The sequence below is a fragment of the Anas platyrhynchos genome, chromosome 16 (genome assembly GCF_047663525.1).
Source record: "Anas platyrhynchos isolate ZD024472 breed Pekin duck chromosome 16, IASCAAS_PekinDuck_T2T, whole genome shotgun sequence".
Taxonomy (NCBI): domain Eukaryota; kingdom Metazoa; phylum Chordata; class Aves; order Anseriformes; family Anatidae; genus Anas; species Anas platyrhynchos.
In genome coordinates, this window is record NC_092602.1 from 8,944,670 (window position 1) to 8,966,912 (window position 22,243).

General features: G+C 44.4%; 1 protein-coding gene across 6 annotated transcripts in view; it reads right to left on the reverse strand.

The window, feature by feature from the left end:
• Nucleotides 1-22,243, reverse strand: part of MED15 (mediator complex subunit 15) — a 38,054-nt gene that overhangs the window by 12,637 nt on the left and 3,174 nt on the right. For 4 of the 6 annotated variants that reach the window (XM_072024332.1, XM_072024331.1, XM_072024329.1 and 1 more), the window contains exons 1-8: nt 16,146-16,373; nt 9,930-10,017; nt 8,790-8,841; nt 8,220-8,249; nt 6,765-6,980; nt 5,838-6,100; nt 4,665-5,036; nt 3,463-3,558 (exon numbers count right to left, since the gene is read on the reverse strand). In XM_072024332.1, coding sequence (XP_071880433.1) covers nt 3,463-3,558; nt 4,665-5,036; nt 5,838-6,100; nt 6,765-6,980; nt 8,220-8,249; nt 8,790-8,841; nt 9,930-10,017; nt 16,146-16,213 — 1,185 coding nt within the window. In that variant the 5' untranslated portion in view covers nt 16,214-16,373. Of the gene's footprint in view, nt 1-3,462; nt 3,559-4,664; nt 5,037-5,837; nt 6,101-6,764; nt 6,981-8,219; nt 8,250-8,789; nt 8,842-9,929; nt 10,018-16,145; nt 16,374-22,243 lie in introns of those variants that run through there. The other 2 variants (XM_072024333.1, XM_072024330.1) reach the window with 1 other exon arrangement.

Below are 22,243 nucleotides of genomic sequence, written 5' to 3' on the forward strand. Positions count from 1 at the left end.
ACAAATGAGAGCGCTTCAGACATCACACACACATGCACATGTACACACACAGCATGCAACAGCCACCACAAGCAAACACAACAACCCAGCACTGCACAAAGCACAGGTGGATGCTACGAAGTGCAGTGAAGAGCTACTTTATCAACATGAGAGCTGGTGAAGCAACACAACCCTAACAAAACAAAAAAAAAAAAAAAAAAAAGAAATTGCTGGCAAAAATAAAATAAAATAAAACAAAACCTTCCAGGCACAATCACCCCATCTCAGACCCTCGTGAATGCACATGGATCTCTGGAGCGTGTGAAATCCCAGGGATGTTACGGTGACTCACATGTCCCATCTTGGTCCCGTTTTTCATGCCACACCACCAAAGTGTGCAGATTTAGATCACTTCCTCCAAGGCCATGGAAATTAGAAGTATATTAACTGTCTGGCAAACCACTGAACACCAGTGGGACAACTCCGATTCAAAGGCTTTCAGCTGTTGTATCATAGCCGAATGAATGTGTGCACATGCACATAATTCTGAGTTTTATTCACATATTTTTGAAACGTGTGCTTTGGAAAGGAAGTGTATATATAAAATGACACCAATTCCACTCTCTTGATGAAAGTAATTTATTTTTCCCTTCTTCCAGCCTATTTACATTTATGAAACCAGTCACCCTTCAAGAAAGCAGCAGGGAAAGCGGATTTCAAAGATTGCATCTGTTTTATGCAAAGCAATGCATCTACAAAGGAGTTCATCAGATAGTCTAAAAATGGAAGACAGCTAGAAGTGTTCAGGTACTTTTGAGAAACATTTAAACTGAAGGCAAATCCTTCTCCACAGCTGAAATTGAGAAATCGATTTACAGAATTGAGAATTTTACTCAAAAAAAAAAAAAAAAAAAAGAGAGAGCAATCAGAAGAATGGAGTATCTCTCCACTGTAAGATACAGACCTCATTATCTGATTAAAAAATGAAGAGCAATGTAACTATTAGAATCCTGAACCAGTAATTTTCTTGCATCTAAAATCCAAGGATTCAGAATTCCTTCAATATGCAGCTTCTGGTAGGAATATACACGTACCATGACACTACCACTCCACTAAAGGCAGGCCAGCTCTGCTTTTCAAAGAGCAACAGCCAATTTGCATTCTGAGCACCTGAACGAATTGCAGCAGAACAGTAATTTAAACATTATTAATACTTAACTCCAGTTGATTACAGAGTTTTCTCCTGGTGCTCCAAGCACTTCTGTAGCACTCTGTGTCACTAGGACACTATTTTGCTTATTTATCAGTTTCACCTGTGAGTTACATAGTTGTAAGGACTAGACATCCAAGCAGGATAACGTTCACCTGTGTCTTTATGCCTTCAGAGAACTCCAAAACTTACATGTATCCATGTTTGAATTTAGGATTGGTTTTACTTTTATGTAGGAATGCTGAACAGAAACTTTATGGAAAAGGAAAAAACACAGGCACATCAACCCAAATTCCCAGACTGAAAGCCCCTAGAGACCAAGCTTAAGTTTAACAAGCAAGTATTAGGACAGGGTTTGTTGATAACAAAAGCTTCCCAAAACCAAATAAGGAAATCAAGACAGATTTATTAAAATAAAATCTAGTGCCAGTGGAAAATGGACTAAATGCAAAGAGAAATCTACTCTCAAGCTTCTTATAAATCAAAGCAAATGTAACCATGTTCTCAACGCCAAAGCTGCATTGTAATATTGTACACAACCATGAGCTATACATTATATACAGAAAATTGTTATACAAGTATAAGAAACCAGTTTAATCATTGGACTTCACAGCGTCTAGTGAATTTTAGTAGATTTACATTGTAACAGCACAAACGTAAATGTAAGTCTGGCTGTGTAGTTTTCTAAACTCCATATGCAATAGATAATGAGCAATCCCTGCTTGTTATAAATAAAGTTGCAATGCAAAACCAGCTGTCAACCATCTTATTACCCAAAACTTTTCAAATGCACTGTGCTGTTAAGCCACTGGCATATAAATTCCCTAAATTGGACAAGAATTAAGGTGACTATGTAAACAAAATCCATCTGTTTAGAGGTTGGAAAGAGCACCATTACCATTAAGTTAGTAAAAAGAAAAAAAAAAGAAGTCAGTCTCCTTTTAGGCAGCCTAAGTCCCTGTAGCTTTCACCTGGAAATTATTTAAGAAATAAAGAAAAGCTTTAATTTGCATTTCAACTGTAGAAGAATTCCATATTACTGCCAGCACTGTACCAACTGTACTTACCACTCCTCAGCTTTTACATCCTATGTTACATTGGCTCAAGCAAAAGGACCAGAAACAGAACATAGCCACCACCAAGTATGTGGGCCACATGAGAGTTAATATGGTGCAAGACACTATTCCTGATAGCGGTCTGTGAGATGAATGTTGAAGAACCAATTGTTATCCCTCTGTCCATGCAAAAACTTCTAATGGTCTTACTGAATCTAAAGCATTTCTTGTGTGATGAAGGGGAAATGGTGCAACACCTGAAATGGCGCAACACCTGAAATGGCAGAGATCTTTTTGTATTGCCAGACATTAATCCTGGTCAACCTCTTTTTATCTATCTGCCTCAGTCTCTCCATACACAAAGTGGTGATAATTGTACTTACCGTGTCTGTAAAATGTCTCAGCATGAAAGACTACAGAGGCAAACCATGAAAGACTATTTCATATTCTTGTGGAAAATGGGATGAGAGGTTCAGCTCAAGCCATCCCCAATTTTTCTCCCCCGTGTCTCCTTCACACCAGACACACATCAAGGAACAATCACTAGGGCTACAGCTGTATTGCAGGTTAAGAACAGTGTATTAGACAATAAGCTTTCAACCAGCCTTTTTTTTTTTTAAATGTAACTCTGCACTTGTGACACATGCCATTTTTTCTTGACAATTCACATCCAGAACAAGAGCATTCTAAATCTACAGCTCATTTCACTCAGAAAAAGAATGAAAGATGAAAGGAATGAAAGGGGAATACTGAGAGATTTGACTATCTATATTGCTTTTTATGCTTGGTACATGGAGATGGAAGGTAGATCACATGGGAGTTAAGATAGCAGGCAAAGATTCACAGCATGGAAATCAGTTGACAACAAAGCAGTCACCTAGGAAAGTGTAACGAAAAGAGAGGCAATACACTCCAGGAACCAACAGTCAAACTTGCAGTGTGACCACACAAGGCCCTCTTACTGTTGTGCATTTGTGTATCACTTCAGGCAACAATCTTACCTACTCAGGACAGAGAGCATGCACAAAGAGGTTGTCCATGAAATCCTGCCTCTGAGTCCGGGCAAAGGGGAAGCAGCATAAAAGCCCACATCCCCTCTGTATAGCGATGACTGCTCAGACCTCATCAGAAAGCCACCAGAGACCCATTTCCATGCTTGCCTTTAGCATGCACTTGCTACAGGCCCGTACCTAAGGACACTGCCTCCAGGGTTCTTACCTGCCCTGAAGCTCCCATCTGAGCAGCTTGAGCCTGAGCTGCTTGCACTGCTGCTGCCGCCTGCTGCTGCTGCTGCTGGACCAGCTGAGCTCTTACCTTGAGTATAAAAAGAACAAAGTAAACACGTGTACCTGATCAGTGTGTAACATTTCTCTTTCAGTTGCTTTGACTATACTCATAAAAAGGGGGAGTTTTGGAGACAAGACTATAAGATCAGCTTCACTTATCCATCTCTAGAAGCGTTTCATGAACTTTCCTTATGAAAGCAAGTTCCCATGCTTCTAACATTCGGAAGTCTTCTCACAGACTGTGCACTCAAGACGTGACTTCCTGCAACTTCTCTGTAGTGTAAGGTCTTCTTATGACAATACTAAATATTTCATCTTTCTGGCAAACAGTTAACTACATGTGATGATTCCTCTCAAGCATAATATTTTAAACATATATTAATGACCAGCATTTCAAATGTCTATGCACTCATTAGGACAAGTCAGAGGGATGTACGTGACATTTAACTATTAGCTTAACTGGTAGAAGCACATAGTGGGTACTCCATCTATTCCATGGGGGGGTCAAGAATTTCTCAAGAGTGGCTGACACTTCACTACGCCCCAGCAACACTCAGAGAAAAGCAGGCTTCAGAATGACATCTGAGCTTTTTGCTCAACAGCACACAGCACTCATGACTAATGCGGCAGTTTGAAAAGCTGCAACATTAACAGGATGACTCAGATTCTAAGATGAAGCAGTAAGATGTTCACAGTAAAACCATCATCTTGTCCACATTCTCTTCAAGTCAGGAACTACTAGTATCTCAAATTTTGTCCAAAACTTCTAAACGTGGCAGCAGAAGCAAAGCCAGTGTGCTGAAGAGCCAATACTGGCTCCAGCCACATGCACTAGGTGCCTCAAAGCACTTGCTAATATTCAAGAACAAAAATAATCAAGGCAGTGATTTTTTTTAGATTCATAAATGGTTTTCACACATTTATAGAATCGCTGATCTTCGCTGATACTAAGTCATTCTCTTCTGACAGGTCCAGACATAAAGCTTTAAAACCACCATACTCAAACAACCTAACTACAGATCTCTTAAAAAACTATGCTTTTTTCTCATTTTGTTATTAGCAAAAGTCAAGGAAACTTTTTATTTCTTTAGAGGATCATAATGAACCAACAATGAAATGGTCACCAGCCCTTACCTGCATTGCTTTTAATTGCTGTGGTGTGAGAGTAACAGGCATAACCTGACCAGGAATTTGTCCCGAGATTGCCTGTGCCTGAGATACCATGGGCTGGGGTTGAGGCTGGGATTGTGGTGGAAGCTGAGACTGTTGTGCCTGAGCAACCTGCTGCTGCTGCTGTTGCTGCTGCTGCTGCTGTTGTTGCTGCTGCTGCATCTGTTGCATCTGCTGTTGCATTACTTGTTGAGGTGGCTGCTGCTGTAGCTGCTGCTGCGGGATTTGTTGCTGTTGTTGCTGCTGCTGCTGTTGTGCCTGCATAGCCTGTGCTGCCTGCAGCTGCTGCATTTGGGCAATTCGCTGTAGTTGCTGTTGCTGCTGTTGCTGTTGCATCTGAAAAGCAGGAAAAGCCAGGATGCTAAAGCTTCCAGCAGTGCAATGGTAGCCTTATTTTTATAGCGTAGATGAAAAGCAAACTGAATCCTGATATATCAGGCTGAGTTTTCAAGCCTGTATAGAAAGCCCAGACCTCTTATTAACTCACTCTCCAGATATCTCAACTCTATGTAGTGCATGTCCTGTGGTTTCACTATTCCAAGCTTTTCTCACTATACTAAAATAGTTTTCAAAAGCAAAGATAAGTCCATCACTTTTTCCTTTACAAATGGGCTCAAAATCACTTCTTAAATGTAATCAGCCTGCATCAGCACTGCCATTTACCAGAAATGCACAAGAGCATGACAGCTGAGGTTTCCTCTTCTGCTCTTGTGCCTAAGGATGATACATGTAAGTGCTCAGTACACATTTTTTTAAAGTAGCGATCTGTAATTCACACAATGACAAAATAACCACTATTTCTAGAATAATACAGTGCTTTTAATACAGTGCTTTTAGTTCTTTACCACACCCCTGTTCTTGTCAGAATGAAACAATGTCCTGATGTTTATAAAGAGAAAGAGACAGAGGTTTTTAGTTCTCTATTATGGCAGAAGAAAGCAACCAAAAACCCTCACTGTTAAACCTTCCTTCTGGGTTGTAATGTAATGTTGCCAGTCTAAACTGAAGTCCTATCCCAAAATGTATTAATAATGGGAAGAGCTGATACTCAGTACTTCCATGCAAGCTAAATTTCACTTGACAAGTAACTGATCACAGATCACCCCGATTGCCATTGTAATTCTTGTCTGTCATCACCTGCTGTTGGTTTTGCTGCTGCTGCATCTGCAGTTTCAACATATGCTGCTGCTGCTGCTGGACGGCTTGTAACTGCTGCTGTTGCTGCTGCTGCTGTTGGGCTGCTGCAGCTGCTGCTGCCTGCTGCTGCTGGACCTGAAATTGTTGTTGCATGGCTGACTGCTGGGCCTGGAACTGCTGCTGCTGCAAAGCCACCTGTTGCTGCTGGAATTGCTGCTGCTGCTGCTGTTGCTGCTGTGCTATCTGCTGAAGCTGAAGTTGGGCTAAAAAGAAGGGAGGCTATGCTTAACACACGAAAGCCAAACAGTACCAGAGACCGTTACACAGTATAACTCCACAGTAATCAAAGATAATCGCTAAAGTATAAGATACTCATGGCTTACAGCATATACTTTTGCATCCTCAAACGGAGTAAGTACATTAACAGCAGAATTGATGACACTGCCTACTATCTCTACAGTCCCCTGCCTACATTTAGTCAGCAACTGAATTAAAAGTGTAAAAATGTGCAGAAATTGTATGGCTCTGTGGCCACCTGGAAGGACCACAACAGGATCACACCTTAGTCTCCACAGAATTCTCTAAGAAATAGAAGCTACTGAAGAAAACATATGCAGAGAGGCCACCAGCAGGAAGAATAACAGCCATAGAAAGTATACGTGGGTTTCACAGAACAAAGTTCTGAAGTTGACATCTTTGAGGATGGGAGAAGCATTTGCTCATAGAAGAGAGGCTGTTCCTCTCTATGCTAAGGACAACATTTATCCCAGTAAGTAGCAGTGTCTGAAATGAACTCTTCCAACAGTTCCCTTGGCTGATTTAGCCAGCAGTATGAAATTCTTTCAGTAACCTCTCCTTGTGGAAAAGAGCTATTTACTGAAAGACTGATCCAACAGTTTCAGTGGTTGAAACAAACCAAACACTTACTCTGCTGAGTAGCTGTAGAGACACCAGGCATACCATGAGGGGCCATTCCCGAGGTCCCAGGAGGCTGCTGCTGCCCTGGGAGACTCATCTGTTGTCCCATTGGGCCAAGGCCACCCATCCCAGCCATTGGTGCTCCTTGAGCTCGGGAAGCCATGCCCATTCCAGGTGCTCCTGCTGGGGGACCCCCAGTCAGATTCTGCAAGGCATTCATGGGATCTATAAAGAAAACAGTTAACATTATGCAGCCAGCCATGCAATTGCCTCCCCCAAATCCTCTGCTTTCCAGAATCCACTCTCTGATCTGCTGGCTTCAGACCACAACTAGATGCAAACCCTGAGAACCTACTGCTCACTGCTCTGCCTGCAAGACCACAAGAAGCTTCTGGCAGGTCTTTGCCTCTCTGTAAACAGGGTGAAGACTGTTTAAAGTGCTTCAGATCTGCAAATAGATTCTAAATATATCAGACAAAAGGAACTCATTAGCTGCCTCTGAATTTACATGCAAGTCTAAACAGGCTACCAACAAAACTCCATGCGGCTGTACCACCTGTAACCTCAAAAAAAGCATATGAAGAACAGAGCTCCCACTGCGGATTCTATTGGCCTCTTCCTCCAGAGGAGGAGCAGTGCTCAAACCAGAGGAAGTCCTTTGCAATGCAGTTCCCCCAAGTTCCCACCATAACATCATGTTTTTACACAGAGGATAAACTTTGTCTTTCAAGAGAATTGTCACAGTCTCAATCCTGGGCATGTAGAAAAGTGAAGTCAAAGAAGGAAAGGCAACTCAGAAGGGCAAAACAGAACACAGGGTGCAGATGCAGTATTAATTAGGTACAGAATACAACACTTCCTTAGGAATACATATCAGTTTTTAACTGTCTAGGTGAGGTGTTAATCAACCACAACCACTGCATAGTTAGCTTATGGGGGGATAAAAATGATGTATTCATTTTCATCATCATCACTAGGAACATCATATTACGTTCTTAATATAACTGCTGTAAGAATTAGCACAGAGACAGAATACATGATTGGATCTAACCAGAGTCAAGTAGCAGAGTAGAGCACACAGCCCACAGACACAATGTTTGCCTCTAATGGAGCACAGTAAAAAACCCAAAGTTGATGACAGGGAGAAACCTAGATGCCCAGCAGGAAGTTATTTTCAATCACTCTTGTTCTTCCAAGAATCTCAGTGTTGTGGGCTAAGAGAAGCACAAACAGGGAAACAAACAAGTCCCCTGTGCTGCATCCAAAACACCATCTAGGCCTGTCACCCTCAGAACTGAACAAATCACAAGGTTACTGTGCTACCTTTCCTTTCCTCCACCAATAGTAATATTGCAGCTAGGAAATCCACAGCCCTCTTAGTACACCACAGCCCTGTTTTTTGAGCTGTTCTAGTCAGAAAGGAAATAAATAAATACATAAATAAATAATAAAAAGGCCTCTTACCACTGACTGAGGCTTGAGATTTCTTATTGTCTGCAAAAGAACACCACATTAATTATCTTTGTTAATCTCATCACACAGATTTGACGTTTCGAATACACTCTCCAAGAAATATAGTCATATAATAATTTAAAAAATATAAAAGTCACTGTCTACTGTAGTTATGTCTCCAAACAATTTATCCAAACCCATAATTCCAGACAGCTGTATCATAGCTGTAACAAGCTGAGTGGAAAAAAAGGTATTTTTATCTTTGTAATTACATAAAACATTAAATAACCTAATTTTGTACTCAGAACACTACAAAAACACTGACAAGAAAACACAAATACATGAAAAAATAGGAAGGTGTAGAATTAGTAACATTAAATTATTTCTTACTCAAAGACTCTTCAATTGTAGATGGATGTTATAAAAGAAACAATATTTAGAAGTTAAGCATATATACTACTGGTTAAAGTTTTGGAGCAACTTGTGAGGAGTCCCATGCAGACCCACACATACAAGCCAGAAGATTTTCTTTTATTCCCCCTCCGCCCCCGATGAGCAGTCACTGGGATTAAAATTACTTACGGATATCTCGAAAATGGATAATAAGCCTGGCCACAAGAGAAAGATACTCCTCCTAAATGTTAAAAAAAAAAAAAGTGTATCAGCGCAGGAAATAAAAACAGAGCAACCACGACTTTCTGGTCCTTCAGTATTCTTCCTCAGTGTACCAGATTTTACTTTACTTTGACAGCTTTTAGTTCACTTACAAGGACCAGTCTGTTCACAAACTAAGTGGAAATGCTTTTTACCAGAAGGTCAGTGTGGCTGATGGTCCAAGTAGCCCAGAAGTCCATAAAATTCACTGGAAAGAAGTTCTGTGACAGTCACAATAGCAGGAACATAATGTGTATACCTAGTTATATACTAATATATCCATTTTCCTTTTCTCACCCATTCTAGTTCTTTCCTTAAGGATCAAAATTTCTTATTGGGTACATTGACTCACTTCAGTCCTTAAACTAGGTCATATTCATACTACAAGAACTTTTTTATGCTAAGTTATTATTATTAAAGATATTAACTTAATTGTTTTTAAGACTTATACGTGGCAGAAGTGCCAGAGGTGAAAGGACAAACAGTCTTTGCTGCAATTTATTAATGTGCTTCATAATGCACAAGAGAGTCTGCCACAGTGCTGAGACAGCCTCCCTGCTCCTTTAAGTACCCACTCACCAGTGAGAATGCCATCAGCAGGCATAAATAAGCGTTATAAAAACTTTCACCAAGTTCTATCTCAAACATGTCTTCTTTGTAGACAGCAATAGGATCCAATTTCTTATAACACAGCCCCAGGAAAGAAGAGCTTATACATTTGGGTAGCGCCTAGAATTGTACACAAAAACCAGACTTTTACAGAGACCCAAGAAATTCCTTTTTTCCTTACTCCCAAGACAGCTTTTTTATCAATATCTCAGTCTCTCCTGATCACCAAACTGGTTAGATGGAATAATGCCACACTGTAGATAAAACAAACTCCATGCAATTCACTACACACAAGTCTTTAGATAAGACTTAATTAAGCACAGAACCACGCATGCATTAAATGCTGCAGTATCAGCAAAGCTCTCTTGGCCTGAAGTCCAGTCTGCTGCATGTATTGGACACCAAACACTTCATTTCCCCTCAGGGTAAAAGGAACACACACACATCCAGATACTTAACCCTTGTTTTAGCCTTCATAAACACGTGGCTCTCCATCTCTTTGCTGGACTTATTATGGGCAACACCAGCCTTCCTCATAGCTTCATCACTGAAAAAGAAAAAAACAATGCTGGCATTAACTGAGGACATCTGAAAATACTTTCTGTAGTTAGAAACGTCTGTGTAACAGCTTTTTACCCCTCTCTTATTGTTAAATCCATGTATAGATTAAAAAAACAAAAATGGCATTACTTAAAATTGCTGCTCTTTAAAACTTATTCAAATAACTGAGGAAAAAAGTCATTTTTTGTTGCCTTTTAGAAATTAGTTCTTTGCAGATATTCAAGAATAGCAGCTAAGCAAGTCACTATTTGCTGCTTGAAGTGTTAGTTTGACAAAATACTAGGACCTGTTGATGAATCCAGTCATTCAGCTTTCCTCTAATGTAATCCATGTCCAGTGAACTACGGGTTTGAGCCTGCATAGTACCAGGCATTTCCAAAAGAATCCTCTAAACAGAAGGCAGAATAATAAAAATTGCTTGGTAAAACATCAAACGCCTTTAGGCAATGAGCAGTAGATAAGAAGAAGGTCCTGCTGATGGACAGTTGGTAATAAAAGCCTTTTTTTTTTTTTTTACCCCTTTACTGTTCTTTTCTATTTATCAATCAGAAGTGCAGGGCCATCACACCACTAGTAAACTGGAACTAGATCTGCCCTCTGGATGAGAAATTGAAAGCACGAGAAAGAAAAGGAAATAAACTACCCACACCAAAACACTCTGCTAAAGAAATTGATAGGAAAGAAGGAGTGTTCACAGACTCAGAACAGTCTGGGACCTTAAAGACCATCTAGTTACAACCTGTGCCATGGGCACGCTGCCTCCCCCCACACCGGGTGTCCCAAAGGCCCGTCCAGCCTGGCCTTGAGCACTGCCAGAGATGGGGTGGCCACAGCTTCTCTGGGCAGCCTGTGGCAGTGCCTCACCACCCTCGGAGTGAAGAATTTCTTCCTTATACCTAACCTAAACCTCCCCTTTTTTAGTTTAAAGCCATTACTCCTGTACTGTAACCACACCCCCTGACACAGAGTCCCTCCCCAGCTTTCCTGTAGCCCCCCTGAGGTACTAGAAAGATGCTGTGGGGTCTGCTTTTGGTGCAGCCCAGAGTACGGGTGGCTTTCTGGGTTACAAGCATGTATCACCAGCTCATGTCGAGCTTCTCATCAAGCAATGCCCCCAGGTCCCTCTCCTCAGGGCAGCTCTCATTCCGTTCTCCACCCAGCCTGGATTTGTGCTTGGGATTGCCCCAGCCCAGGTGCAGGACCTTGCACTTGGCCTTGTTGAACTCCAGGAGGCTCAGGCCCAGCTCTCCAGCCTGCCCAGTCCCTCTCCTGCCTGGCATCCCTTCCCTCCAGCGTGTATCCTCAGCACATCAAAAACCAAGCAATTCCACTGCAACATAAGCACTGAGACAAAAAACATCTTAAATCAAGGACTCAGACAGGAGAGCAGCCCTATTCAAATCTGCTGGGCATTCTCATTCTTGGAAACATTTCACTTCACTGCAAAACCTGTTCTGTGTTACAGCCTAGTAGCTGCAGCCTGCATTCCACAAGCAAGTTACCAGGAAATACTTTCACCTTGTAATTACCATCTCAGCAACCCATTTCTCTGCTGTTGAATGAGCAACTACCCTACCCGAAATGCATCTTAGGGTGGGGATCCTTGGAAGCTTCATGCAGCCTGAAGTGGGACTGCTGCTTTTTGCCCCCTCGAGTTCTGACCACCTCCCTTGCAAGCAGGAGTGGTGCTTGTGTGAGCAGTGAGCTAGTCCAGTGTCCTGAAATAACTCAGCATCCCCCTCAAGACAGGCATGAAGAGCAGAAACAACAGACTTAGGTGAAGGAGCTGAAGCTGTCCAAACTCATACCTTTACCGTGCAAAGTCGTAGCCTAGTAGCATGTAACTTACCTGGTGTAACTTGCAAAGAAATAGGGAGCAGAGCACAGCCACCTGCATGTGTCCCTCACGGTAACCTGCTCACGTGGCCTGACGGACACTACAAATGCTGGTTACACAGGAAGGTTACTTAAATGAAGCCAAATTCAAATATAACACAGAGTAACTACTCTTTCATGTGTAAGCAAGCCTTAAAGTGAGCTCCTCATAAAAGAAGTCTGCTGCAGAAGAAGCAGAGCATCCAGTCCTTCACCTCCCTCTTTCCAACACTTTCTCTTTCAGAAAAGCTGCCTCTAAACCCACGCTACTCTCTCTGAATCTTCCTCACCGCCTTAGTCCCACAGTGAATGACAATGCCTCTCATTTCAAGGCCACCAAGAACTGAGCAGGCAGAAAGACCAGTGACACAGACCCAAATAAAGGATGTAACGTGCAGCTAGTACTAGAGTGGCTGATACAGAGACTGCGATCCATGGCGTAGCAGGAAGTTTGGAAAAAAACACAGCAAATTATTTATTCTGTGTAGCCACCATTTCTTTTTGATGTTGCCTAGCACTCCATGCCAGATCTCTTCGTATTCCACAAGTTCAGCTGTGTGTGGTTTCTTCCGCCTCGTCCGTTTCTTTCTCCCCACATTTAACTTCAACCAGCACAAAAACAACTAAGTTAAAAGGCTGGGAAAGTCACTAGAAAAAGACAGCTTTCCACTGAGTCAAGTGTACCAAATAAGGTATCATATCCTTCCAGAAATGAAATCCAACACAACTTTGAAAACCAGATGTTCCAGCCAATACAGCCTTCATCTGCCTCACAAGCACTTACTAAGCATGTAAGATGTGCACTAAAGCTCTGCCTTTTTCAGCTCCTCCACAACACTCAAAAACTGATGCCATGAAGCATTTGGCACCACTGCCAGCTTCAGGAATTCCCCCTCCCTTTCCAAGAAGTTCGTTTCCAGCCCTACAACTGCAACCTCTCACTCAGGCCAACTGGTCTAGCAGAAAAATCTTGCAAAACACGTTCTCCTTCACCACTCCACCAGCTCTCCTCTCCTTCACACCACAAACTGCACCAGGACTTCCAGTGAGACGAAAGGGCAATGAGCTCTAGGACCAACCCCACGTTAACACCACCAGACGCTGCCTCATGAAACAGACTGGTCACTCAAAATAAATCTTTCTTGCTTAAAACGGGAAGAAAAATAAAAGCGTGCTGACGGGCCGTTAACCACAGCCATCCACATCACAAGCTTAAAAAACCTCCAGGTAAACCCCAGCAAATACATTAAACGTTAATTACTTGATCTTGGGTACAGGACAGCGCCCCACACAATGTTTCTGTTAGCTCCAGGTTGGACACAGCACATTTAATGACAACCCTCACTGCAAGAACACCCAGATCAGGAGTCCCCAGATACCTAGGACCAGCCTCAGCCCCACATAACACCGCCTTCAGCCACAGAGGAGAAGGCGAAGGACAATCCAACCTCTGCAAGGCCTTCTCTTTGTAAAGCCTTCTCTTTTTTAACGTAAGGCATTGTCTTTCTTTCCAGTTCTGCAGTGAGGAAAATCACCGTCCTGCTACACAGAACCACCCCCTCAGAGCTTCAAAGGCACAGAAAATCCTCCCACAGGAGTGATTCCTTCAGAAGCCTCCCCGCCAGGTTACGCCAGTGCCACTGTTTGTGTGGCTGCGCAACCAGCAGGGCCGAAGCACTACCCAGCTTCAGAATAAACACTTCTCCTCGGTTATTTTTAACTTCAACAAATTTCTCCTTCAGGTTCACTGCATGGCAACCCAAACACTTGCACTACAGAGGCAGAAGCTTCTTAGTTCACAGTTTTATAAATGCTTATTTTGACGCAACCAACTCCTCCCTTTCTGTAGTACCAGGACAGGAGGCACAGCCGTCTTCTTGGCCCTTTTTTTTTTTCCCTGAAATCCCATCAGACAGCCCAGGCTGGCATATAAAAATAAGGCTGCTTTATGAACGGATTTTGTGACATATTTCACAGAGAGCAGCAATGCAAATGATCTCCCCCCCACACACACACACACGAGAAATTGTAGCTGCTCTGCTCGCCTCCTGCCTGCTCGTTTCTGCTCCCACCTCTGCCTCCTTTCCCGTGCTCTCCACCTCCCCATCCTTACTTATGCTCACGCATGCTCTTTCCTCTCATCTAACTGAACCATTAGCTAAAATCTACTTGATTTTAAGTGTGAAGGTATGCATGAAAACCAGGCAGAAAGCTGAACACCACTTTTATTGACCATCATGCAGCTGAAGTTACCCCGTTTGACACAATTCCCCTTACCCCAGGCTAGAAGCAGCTCGGCACAGGAACTGCACGGCAAGGCTCTGAGGTTACCACCACGCAACCCACCTCAGCTTTGTCCTTCAGGCAATACCAACGTTTAAAAGCGTATTAAGGAAAGGCATTTAGAGAGAGGCTCCCAAGGCACTGGTAGGTGCCTGTTCGCTGTAAGGGCTGGAATAAAAAGGTGCCTTGAAAGCACAAACATTCACACTCCTGCATCGTTGCTCTCTTGGAACAACGTGGCAGGAACCAAAGCTGCTCCCTGGCCTCCGTCAGCTGAGCTCTGGCAGTCCTGGGTCTCACAGCTGTGGGAGTCCTGCTGGGCTTGCAGTCAGACAGGGACCCAGCGCTGAGCGGGGCTTCCCAGGGGAATCATTTCCTAGCGAGATCACCTCTCACACAGTGCTCCAACTACACACAGACACGTTCACTAAGATACCTACTGCACATGGTATCCCTGAAGTATTTAGCCAGATAATGTCACTATGGGAAAATAAATAAATAAATATCTTGACATCCACGGACCTATCTATTATAAACTCTGCTCCTGGCTAGCCTTCATTTACTTCAAGTGCCAGCATGAAACCAAGTCATCTGCTGATATCTAGTACAAGTTAATACATTTAAAAAAAAATCCACTGTAGTCATTGCACAGTTATCCCAGTACCAAGTATGCTTGCTCTTTAAATAAGACAGGGAATGGAAACATCTGTAGGATACTACACAGCAGGATGGTGTGCAAAGAAGACACATCACTCAGGGAACACAATCCTGGGGGAGGAGGGAGGGAAGACTGCCAACACATTGATAACAAAAAGCACACAGATAAAAAATACATCTGTGCGCATGTGCAAGACTAAACAGAGGAAATTTTAATTCTTTCTTGCAGGAATTAAAAGTGTAAGACAGTCGACATCTCTTCATGTGCCATCAACCTTTAAAAACCTAACTGCTATTGACCTATTCAATCTTTATCTCTTACTATCAGCTTCCCCCTGAAACATTTGTCATTTTTAGTGCTCACAGAAAGACAGTGACTGCTTGCAGAGCAAACACACAAACAAGAGGTTACTGCACTGAGCTTTGTTTCAGCTGACTCAGGTTTACTTCCCCGGAGTTGCACAGCATCAGAGAGTAGTTTGGGGGGTTTTGCTTTGATGAAGAAGTAAAAAAGGAGAGGAAAATGCAACAGATTCATCTGACAATAGATGCTGCAGAGAGTTTAGACAGGAAAACATCAGCTCTGATGACAAAGAAACTCGCACAGCTTTGACAAGCACTCACTGTCCGATTTCTTTCGTGAACACTGCAATATTTTAATTCTGAGACATCACCACAAGGAAAGCCCAGAGCTAGGCACTAAAACCGTGTGCAAACAGCATATTCTTCACATATCACAAAAAAACAGTCTGTTGCTTATGAGAATCGGTATTTAAAGCAAAGCATAATCAAGCTTTTCAAGCGCACAGAAATAAGGATTTTAACATTGCTGTAGAAGCACCAAGCAGTGCTTTCAGCACTACAGTGAGCACCCTCTGCAGGGTAAGAGCCTCCCCGTGACAAAAAGAGCACGGAGAGCGGCAAAGGGACCCGAGCAAAGGGATCTTGTCACAGAGGACGACCGAGGAGGCAACAAGCCCAACTTTCTTCTAAACAACCTTGCCGCGATCACGCAGACACCGAGTGCGATCGCTGCTCCAGACCTAGGAAAGCACAACAGGTAACCGATTCAGCCTCTGACACTGATTTCGCTGTCAGAGCCAGACAGAAGCCTATAACGAGGTTTGCACAGAACCGAACGCGGCAGCCCTGCGGGCCCTGCCGGAGCAGAACCCAACACCGGCGGCTGCGGGGCAGGCCGGGGGACCGCTACCAGGGGCAGGGGGAGCCGGGAGGGCCGGGCCGGGCTAGGGGGGAACCCCGGTCCCCTCGTCCTGCCGGCGGCCGCCCCGCACTCACATCTGGCTGACGAGCTTCTGGCGGAAGTTGGTGCTGCGCCAGTCGGTCTCGGGCCCGGTCACGTCCATCCCCGCCGCCCCTCAGCCGCCGCCGCTCCGCCACACGCCACGCCCGGAAGCGGCTCTCCCGCCTCGACTTCCGGCGCGCTGAGGGCCGTGAGGAAACAAAGTCCCGGCGGCGGTCTCGCGAGAGCTGCCCGCCGCACGGCACGCTGGGATTTGTAGTCCCGCCGCACGCCCCCTCTCCGCGGGAACGGCCCCGGCAGCCCCGGCTGCGGCTCCCCCCGCCCGGCCCGGCCCCAGCCGCCGCCGCCGCCACCGCCCCTCCCTCGGCGGGCGGGCGGGGCCGCGCCGGGTTCCGGCGCGCGGAGGCGGAAGCCGCTGGCGGAGGCCGCCGTTGTCCCCCGGTAGGTGGCTGGGGGCGGGCGGGGGGGACGCGGGGGAGGCGGCACCGGGGGGAGGAGGGGGCGCGGAGGGGGCTGCGGGGAGCCCCCGGGGAGGCCGCGGTGGGAGCCCGGCTGCTGCCGGCCGGGGGAGGCCCCGCCGAGGTCACCCCCGGGGCCGGTGGGGGCCGGGGAAGCCGGGCAGGGGGTGAGCCCCCAGCTCCCCGCAGCGCCTCCTCCCCGTGCTGGGAGACCCCAGGGAGCTCCCCCCCCTCCCCTCCCCTCCCACCGAGCCCCCCGCTGAGTTCCCGGTATGACAACACCTCAGGTAGGGGGGAGAAGAGCCCAGGGCCCCCCAGGAACAGCTCACACGGCGAATAGTGCAAATTAGTTCCTTTTTGGGTTAATTTCCTAGGGAAAGCCGAGCTAGAACGTGTTGCAAGAGCCCTCTGCTCGCTCTGCCCCCAGTCACTTAATTGTTGCAGTTGGCACAGAATTACTTTTATTTCCCACCCCCCCCCCCCATCTCCATGTATTTTAGACAATTAAAAATTCACGATGTGGTTGAAGTAGCTCAAAGCAGCCCTGCCAATTAGCCAGGTCTCAAGATTGGCGGGACATGTACCATGGGGTAATTTATAGGCTCTCAGTTCTGGCATTGTTAGTACTTGTCTGATCCTATGGAAGCTTTATTTTATATATAAAGTGTCACTCTTCAATTTATGGAAAAGTTACATTTTGTTTTAGCAGCTTTTTCTGAGCGTTCTTGGGAAAATTAAAACAATTTGATCAAAAGCAAATATCCTTTACAGATTTGCCAGATCTCTCTGGACACAGAACTAAACATTGAGGACTGCACTTCCTGCCCAGCCTGCAGAACGCTGGAGCCTTAATGGGAAGCCTCTTGTTTTAAGGGTGGACAGGTACGTGCTGCCTGAATGTAGCTGGTTAACTCCTTCCTTCAGACACAAGCAGCAGCTCCATCCAAACCAGAACATTATTATTGAAACATTAAAGATGAGTGTATCCAGCAAATCTTGTTCTGAGATTAGTAACAAGAAAAAACTGGCAAGAGATCACCAAACTCTTAGGGATGACAAAGCCATAGGAGAAGGGATTTTAATGTTCCTTACTATTTCTCCTTCATAGCATTTGGGCCACAGGTCACCTCCCCATAATACATCACTTATCGGTCCCATGAATTTGAGTAAGTTGCAAGAAAGAATGAAGTTAACAATTAATGGATATGGCAAAACGTTGATGTTAGCAAGGTGATGCTCTTTAGGTCACACTGGGGGGCACCTCTTTTTACGTTTTATATAGAAATGGAGATGCATTTTGTGCAAGTTTTGCTATATCCATTTTAAATGAGATGTTTTATTTTCAGTGTGTCTTAGAAACACCTTGTAATAAGCTTGCAAAAAAACAAACAAACAGCTGTTTGGCAGTGTGGTTTGCAGAAGCTGTTTCCCAAGCCACGCCTTTAGGTATCCTCCCACACTTCAAGTGTACTACCAAGGCTAGAAACTGAAAATGACTCAAAGTCAGCTCAGAGGAATGTGCTTGCAAATTTCCATGCGTGACTTAAAGAGAGATGGTGTGTACAGACCTAGCAAAAGCATACCTGTGATCGCTGTGTGTTCAGAAGATGAGATGTTTTATGGTACCAGATGTCTTTGCTTCTTTCGTTCTATGGGGACCTCAGTCAAAAGCAATTGTTCAGGTTATTTCCCCAACTTGGGGAAGGTCTTAAGTGGAAAGGTATTTCAGGAAGTACATTTTTTTTTTTTTTGCAGTTTTGCATGCAGAGGGATAGTTCTGAAAGAAGCACTGCTACGCAAAGCTGCTGTTTTTCTTTCAGCCCTCCCCTTTTCCAATTGTCTTGAAAAAGCATGAAATTGGCTCGTCTTTTCTACACATAATGGCACACTCAATTGTCTTTGTAGTGAACAAACTTACAAGTGCCCATTACAAATTATATAATTGATGAATTATTCCAGTATTTGCACTCCAGTTAAACCGAACAATAGTTTTGCTTTTCAATTTACATTGTTTGTGGTATTACATCTGTCTTCTGAACTATTTTGGCAGGCACCCAGCTGCCTCCCCTCTCTGCACACTCCCTGACTAGCTGATTTATTTGTTTGTGTGCCCTCTGCCCTGTTAAAGTTCTGGTACCTCGCCAGGTTCTGCCTATTTACAGTTGCAATCCCCGACAGTCAGCATAACTAGTATTTTGCTCTAGTCTTGTATCTTGCCTTCTTGTCAGGCCATCAGCTTGGCTTAGATCCCAATTCTTCCTACTCCCTTGGGAGAGATGAAGGTGTGGGAAGCCTTAGGGAATGGATTTTACATTTCCTTCAACGCACTCGGGTTTCAATGGGTGTGAACCACTGGAATCACAATCAGCGTGCCATACTGGTTGCTCTGCATGAGAGAAAACTGTGAGGCTGGCTTGCAAGAATGAGCACAGAGCTGCAAATGGGGGGAGGAACTTAGCAAGAATGGACTGAGAGGAACCATGGATTTCAACAGCAAAAGCAAAGTCATGCACCATGCACCCGAGTCAGGAACAGTACAGGTTGGAAACAAACCTCGCTAGAATTCAGCTTTGCAAGAAGAGAAGCTGGGGCATCCTGAAGGGCAGCAAGCTGAATGATTCAGCAGTGCTTCTTTCCTGCAAAGCAAGCCAAGTTCATGTTGGCCTGTGTCAGTGAGAGCACAGCAATAGATTGTGGAAAGTGATTATTTTCCCCTTTGCTCAGTGCTCATGAGCCCACATCTGGGATACAATACCCAGCCTTCAGCTATGTAGCAAACAAAAAGCCTGTGAGGTCAGCAGAGGACCACCTTACAGGGCAGGGGCAGGTCCAGGGAGATACGAGCACGTGCAAAGCCAGACTCAAAGTGATCAAATGATTGGGTTTGTTCAATATAGAGAATAGCAGGCTAAGGGGAGAGCCAGTTGCTGTTTTTTTTTTTTTAAGGTAATAGGTTGTTACGGAGAGACAGAGACAGACTCCTATTTGTAGTGATCAGGTGAGGATGAGAGGCAAGCATCCAATTGCAAGAATGGCAATTCACAAGGGATAAAGAAGAAAAGAAGTCTGATGGTCAAGCACTCAGTTTTCCAGATACCAAGGATGGCTATTCTATAGTTGACTAGACAAGGCTCTCGGCATCCTGACCTGATTTTGAAGTTTTCCCTGCTTCAAGCAGGAGATGGGACTAGAGACCTCCAGAATTATTGCACGATTCTAAGAAAGCATCAGACCCCCCACCAGGCTTGAACCAACTGTCTGTATGGCAGTAAGCTAAACAGGATTAGGATATCCAACACCAGCAAGTTCTGTTTTATTTTGGGCACAGCTGATGCGCAGGAAAATATCACAATCTGCATAAGACACCTCCTTGTACAGAGATGTAACTTGACAGCCAGAAGCTCTCCAAGACAAAAATGTCTGAGTTTCCATAGAAACTCACTCAGCTACTTCCCCCATACCCAGCCATTTCTCTACAGTAGAGCCTCAGGGCTGTCAGCACAACTGTACAGAACCAACAACAACAAAACCACCACCCACAGCACACGCTAGTAAGCATCACTGTCTGACTTGGATGCTAGTCACAGAAGGAGCAAATACATACCCAGGGATCTGCCATACCCTGCAATACCAGTAACAGACACCTACCTGCTAGTAAATCACCTACCTGCTGCTTAAAGCACACAATCAGTGCACAGCACATCTCACCAAGGGCTGAAGGCTGTACATACCTGTAATGGCATCGGGATGTGCTCAGGACATGCCCAGACCCAGTGCTAGAAGGAGCTCCCAGGCACGGTACATCTTAGGGAAGCAGGACTTTGCTCTCAGGCTCAGGAAGGGTACACCTCGTAAACCTTGTAATTACCACTCCCCAGAATGTTCTTTACTGGAACAGCACACAAACACCTTGGTGTTACAATTACTTTGCATTCAAAATTCCAGGTGGGACAGACGCTGCCTTCTCCAGTACCACATTAGTTTATTGGGCCTTTAACTTTTCCTTTCCATGTTCTAGTTGAGCTCATCCATTCCTGTACCCTGTGCTCTTCAACAGATGAAGATTTTCGGTGAGCACAAGAGAAGCCAGCACAGTCTCGCACCGTTTTGCCAGTGGAATGCTCAGTCCACAACCTATTCCCTCAGCTCCTCCTGTCCCAGTGCCAACCTCCTCAGTCATAGGCCACAAAACTTGAGTGTGAAGGCAAATCTGTCTTCGATCAGAGACAGAATGTTGTTAAAACACCAAGCCACAGCTCTCATTGATAAACAGTTACTTCAGCTGAATAATCAGAAACCTCACTGGAGTCATACTTTTTTCATGCAAGTATTCTGCAGAAGCAGGCTGTGGTAATGAAAGTTGAATACAAGGCAACCATACAGAGCTATCAGCAAGCCACCAAGATACTTAGCTTCCCCTCTATCCACAGCATTATTACTAGAGACCACAAGTGACCCAGTGAACTTTGAATATAGTATAAGAAATACCAGGAAACACTAATTTCCTTCAGAAGTTTCTTCTGTATTCACCATCAGAAGGCACGGCTGCTTTTTCCTGGTTTCTAAATGAAATCCAGGCACAGAACATAGAAAGCTTCAGTCTATTGAATAAGAGCAGCCATGTCTTGCTAGGTGCCTTTGAGGGTTTTGAGATTTTTGTTTTGAGGATTTTTGGGGGTGATTGAGATTTTCTGTTTTGTTCTTTCATCTCTGATGTGAAGTAACCAAACAGCAAGTCCTCCTACATTAGCATTGCCTATAGAAGCACACATGCAATTATTGACCCCATACATTTCCTTCCTCTTTACGTACTAGATATTCACTTGTGATACCCCGCTAGTGTCAGAACACTAACCTGTGCCCCCTAAAAAAGGAGCATAAACCAGCATAACTGCAGTCTCAAACACTTTGTGCAGCCAGCTTAGAAAAATCTCTAGGCTGATTTTCTCTGCAGTTTCAAAGTGCTTGGAAAAGGGACTTGCCTGCTCATTTTTCTGGAGACACATTCCACAGCACATGAGATGATACTTTATTATTACTTTTTTTTTTTTTTTTTAAATCTTTGCTACTGTTAAAGAAGAACGGCTGAGTTCCTCATCCCTTCCACTTTTGGGTCAGTCCTGCAGCATTCAGCCCCCGAATACCACTGTTAGCAGCTGCCCAGCACTGATAAACTTGCACAAGAGGAAAGGAAAGAGAAAATATTAGATTTCTAGGAACTTGGCTAAATCCCAGATCAAGTTTCTTAATAACAGAAGTAAAACAGAGAGGCCACAAGAGCACTGTACAAGCAAGAAGCTGATGGTAGAGAGGCTCACACCAGAGGGAACTCAGCTGTATGGCTCCAGGGGCTGCGCACTTCCAGAAGAAGCAAGGACCTGCCTTCAGCTCCTTCACTTCTGGGGGCAGATATGTCAGCATGCAAAAAAGGGGTCTCCAGTCCTACAAGGCAGCAAAATTCCTGAGTGGTGGGGAAGAAAGACTAGTAAATAGAAGGATTTCTGAGGCATGCAGGAAACCAAACAAACCTGTTCTGTCCTTTCATTCATAGCTGTACTGCTTGTATTACATGTAACTTTTTTTTTTTAAAAAAAAAAAAAAGAAAGGGGGGAAGGACTGAACAAAATGCAGTTTTGAGGACATAAGGTTAAATTGTTTACAGTTAAAAACATACA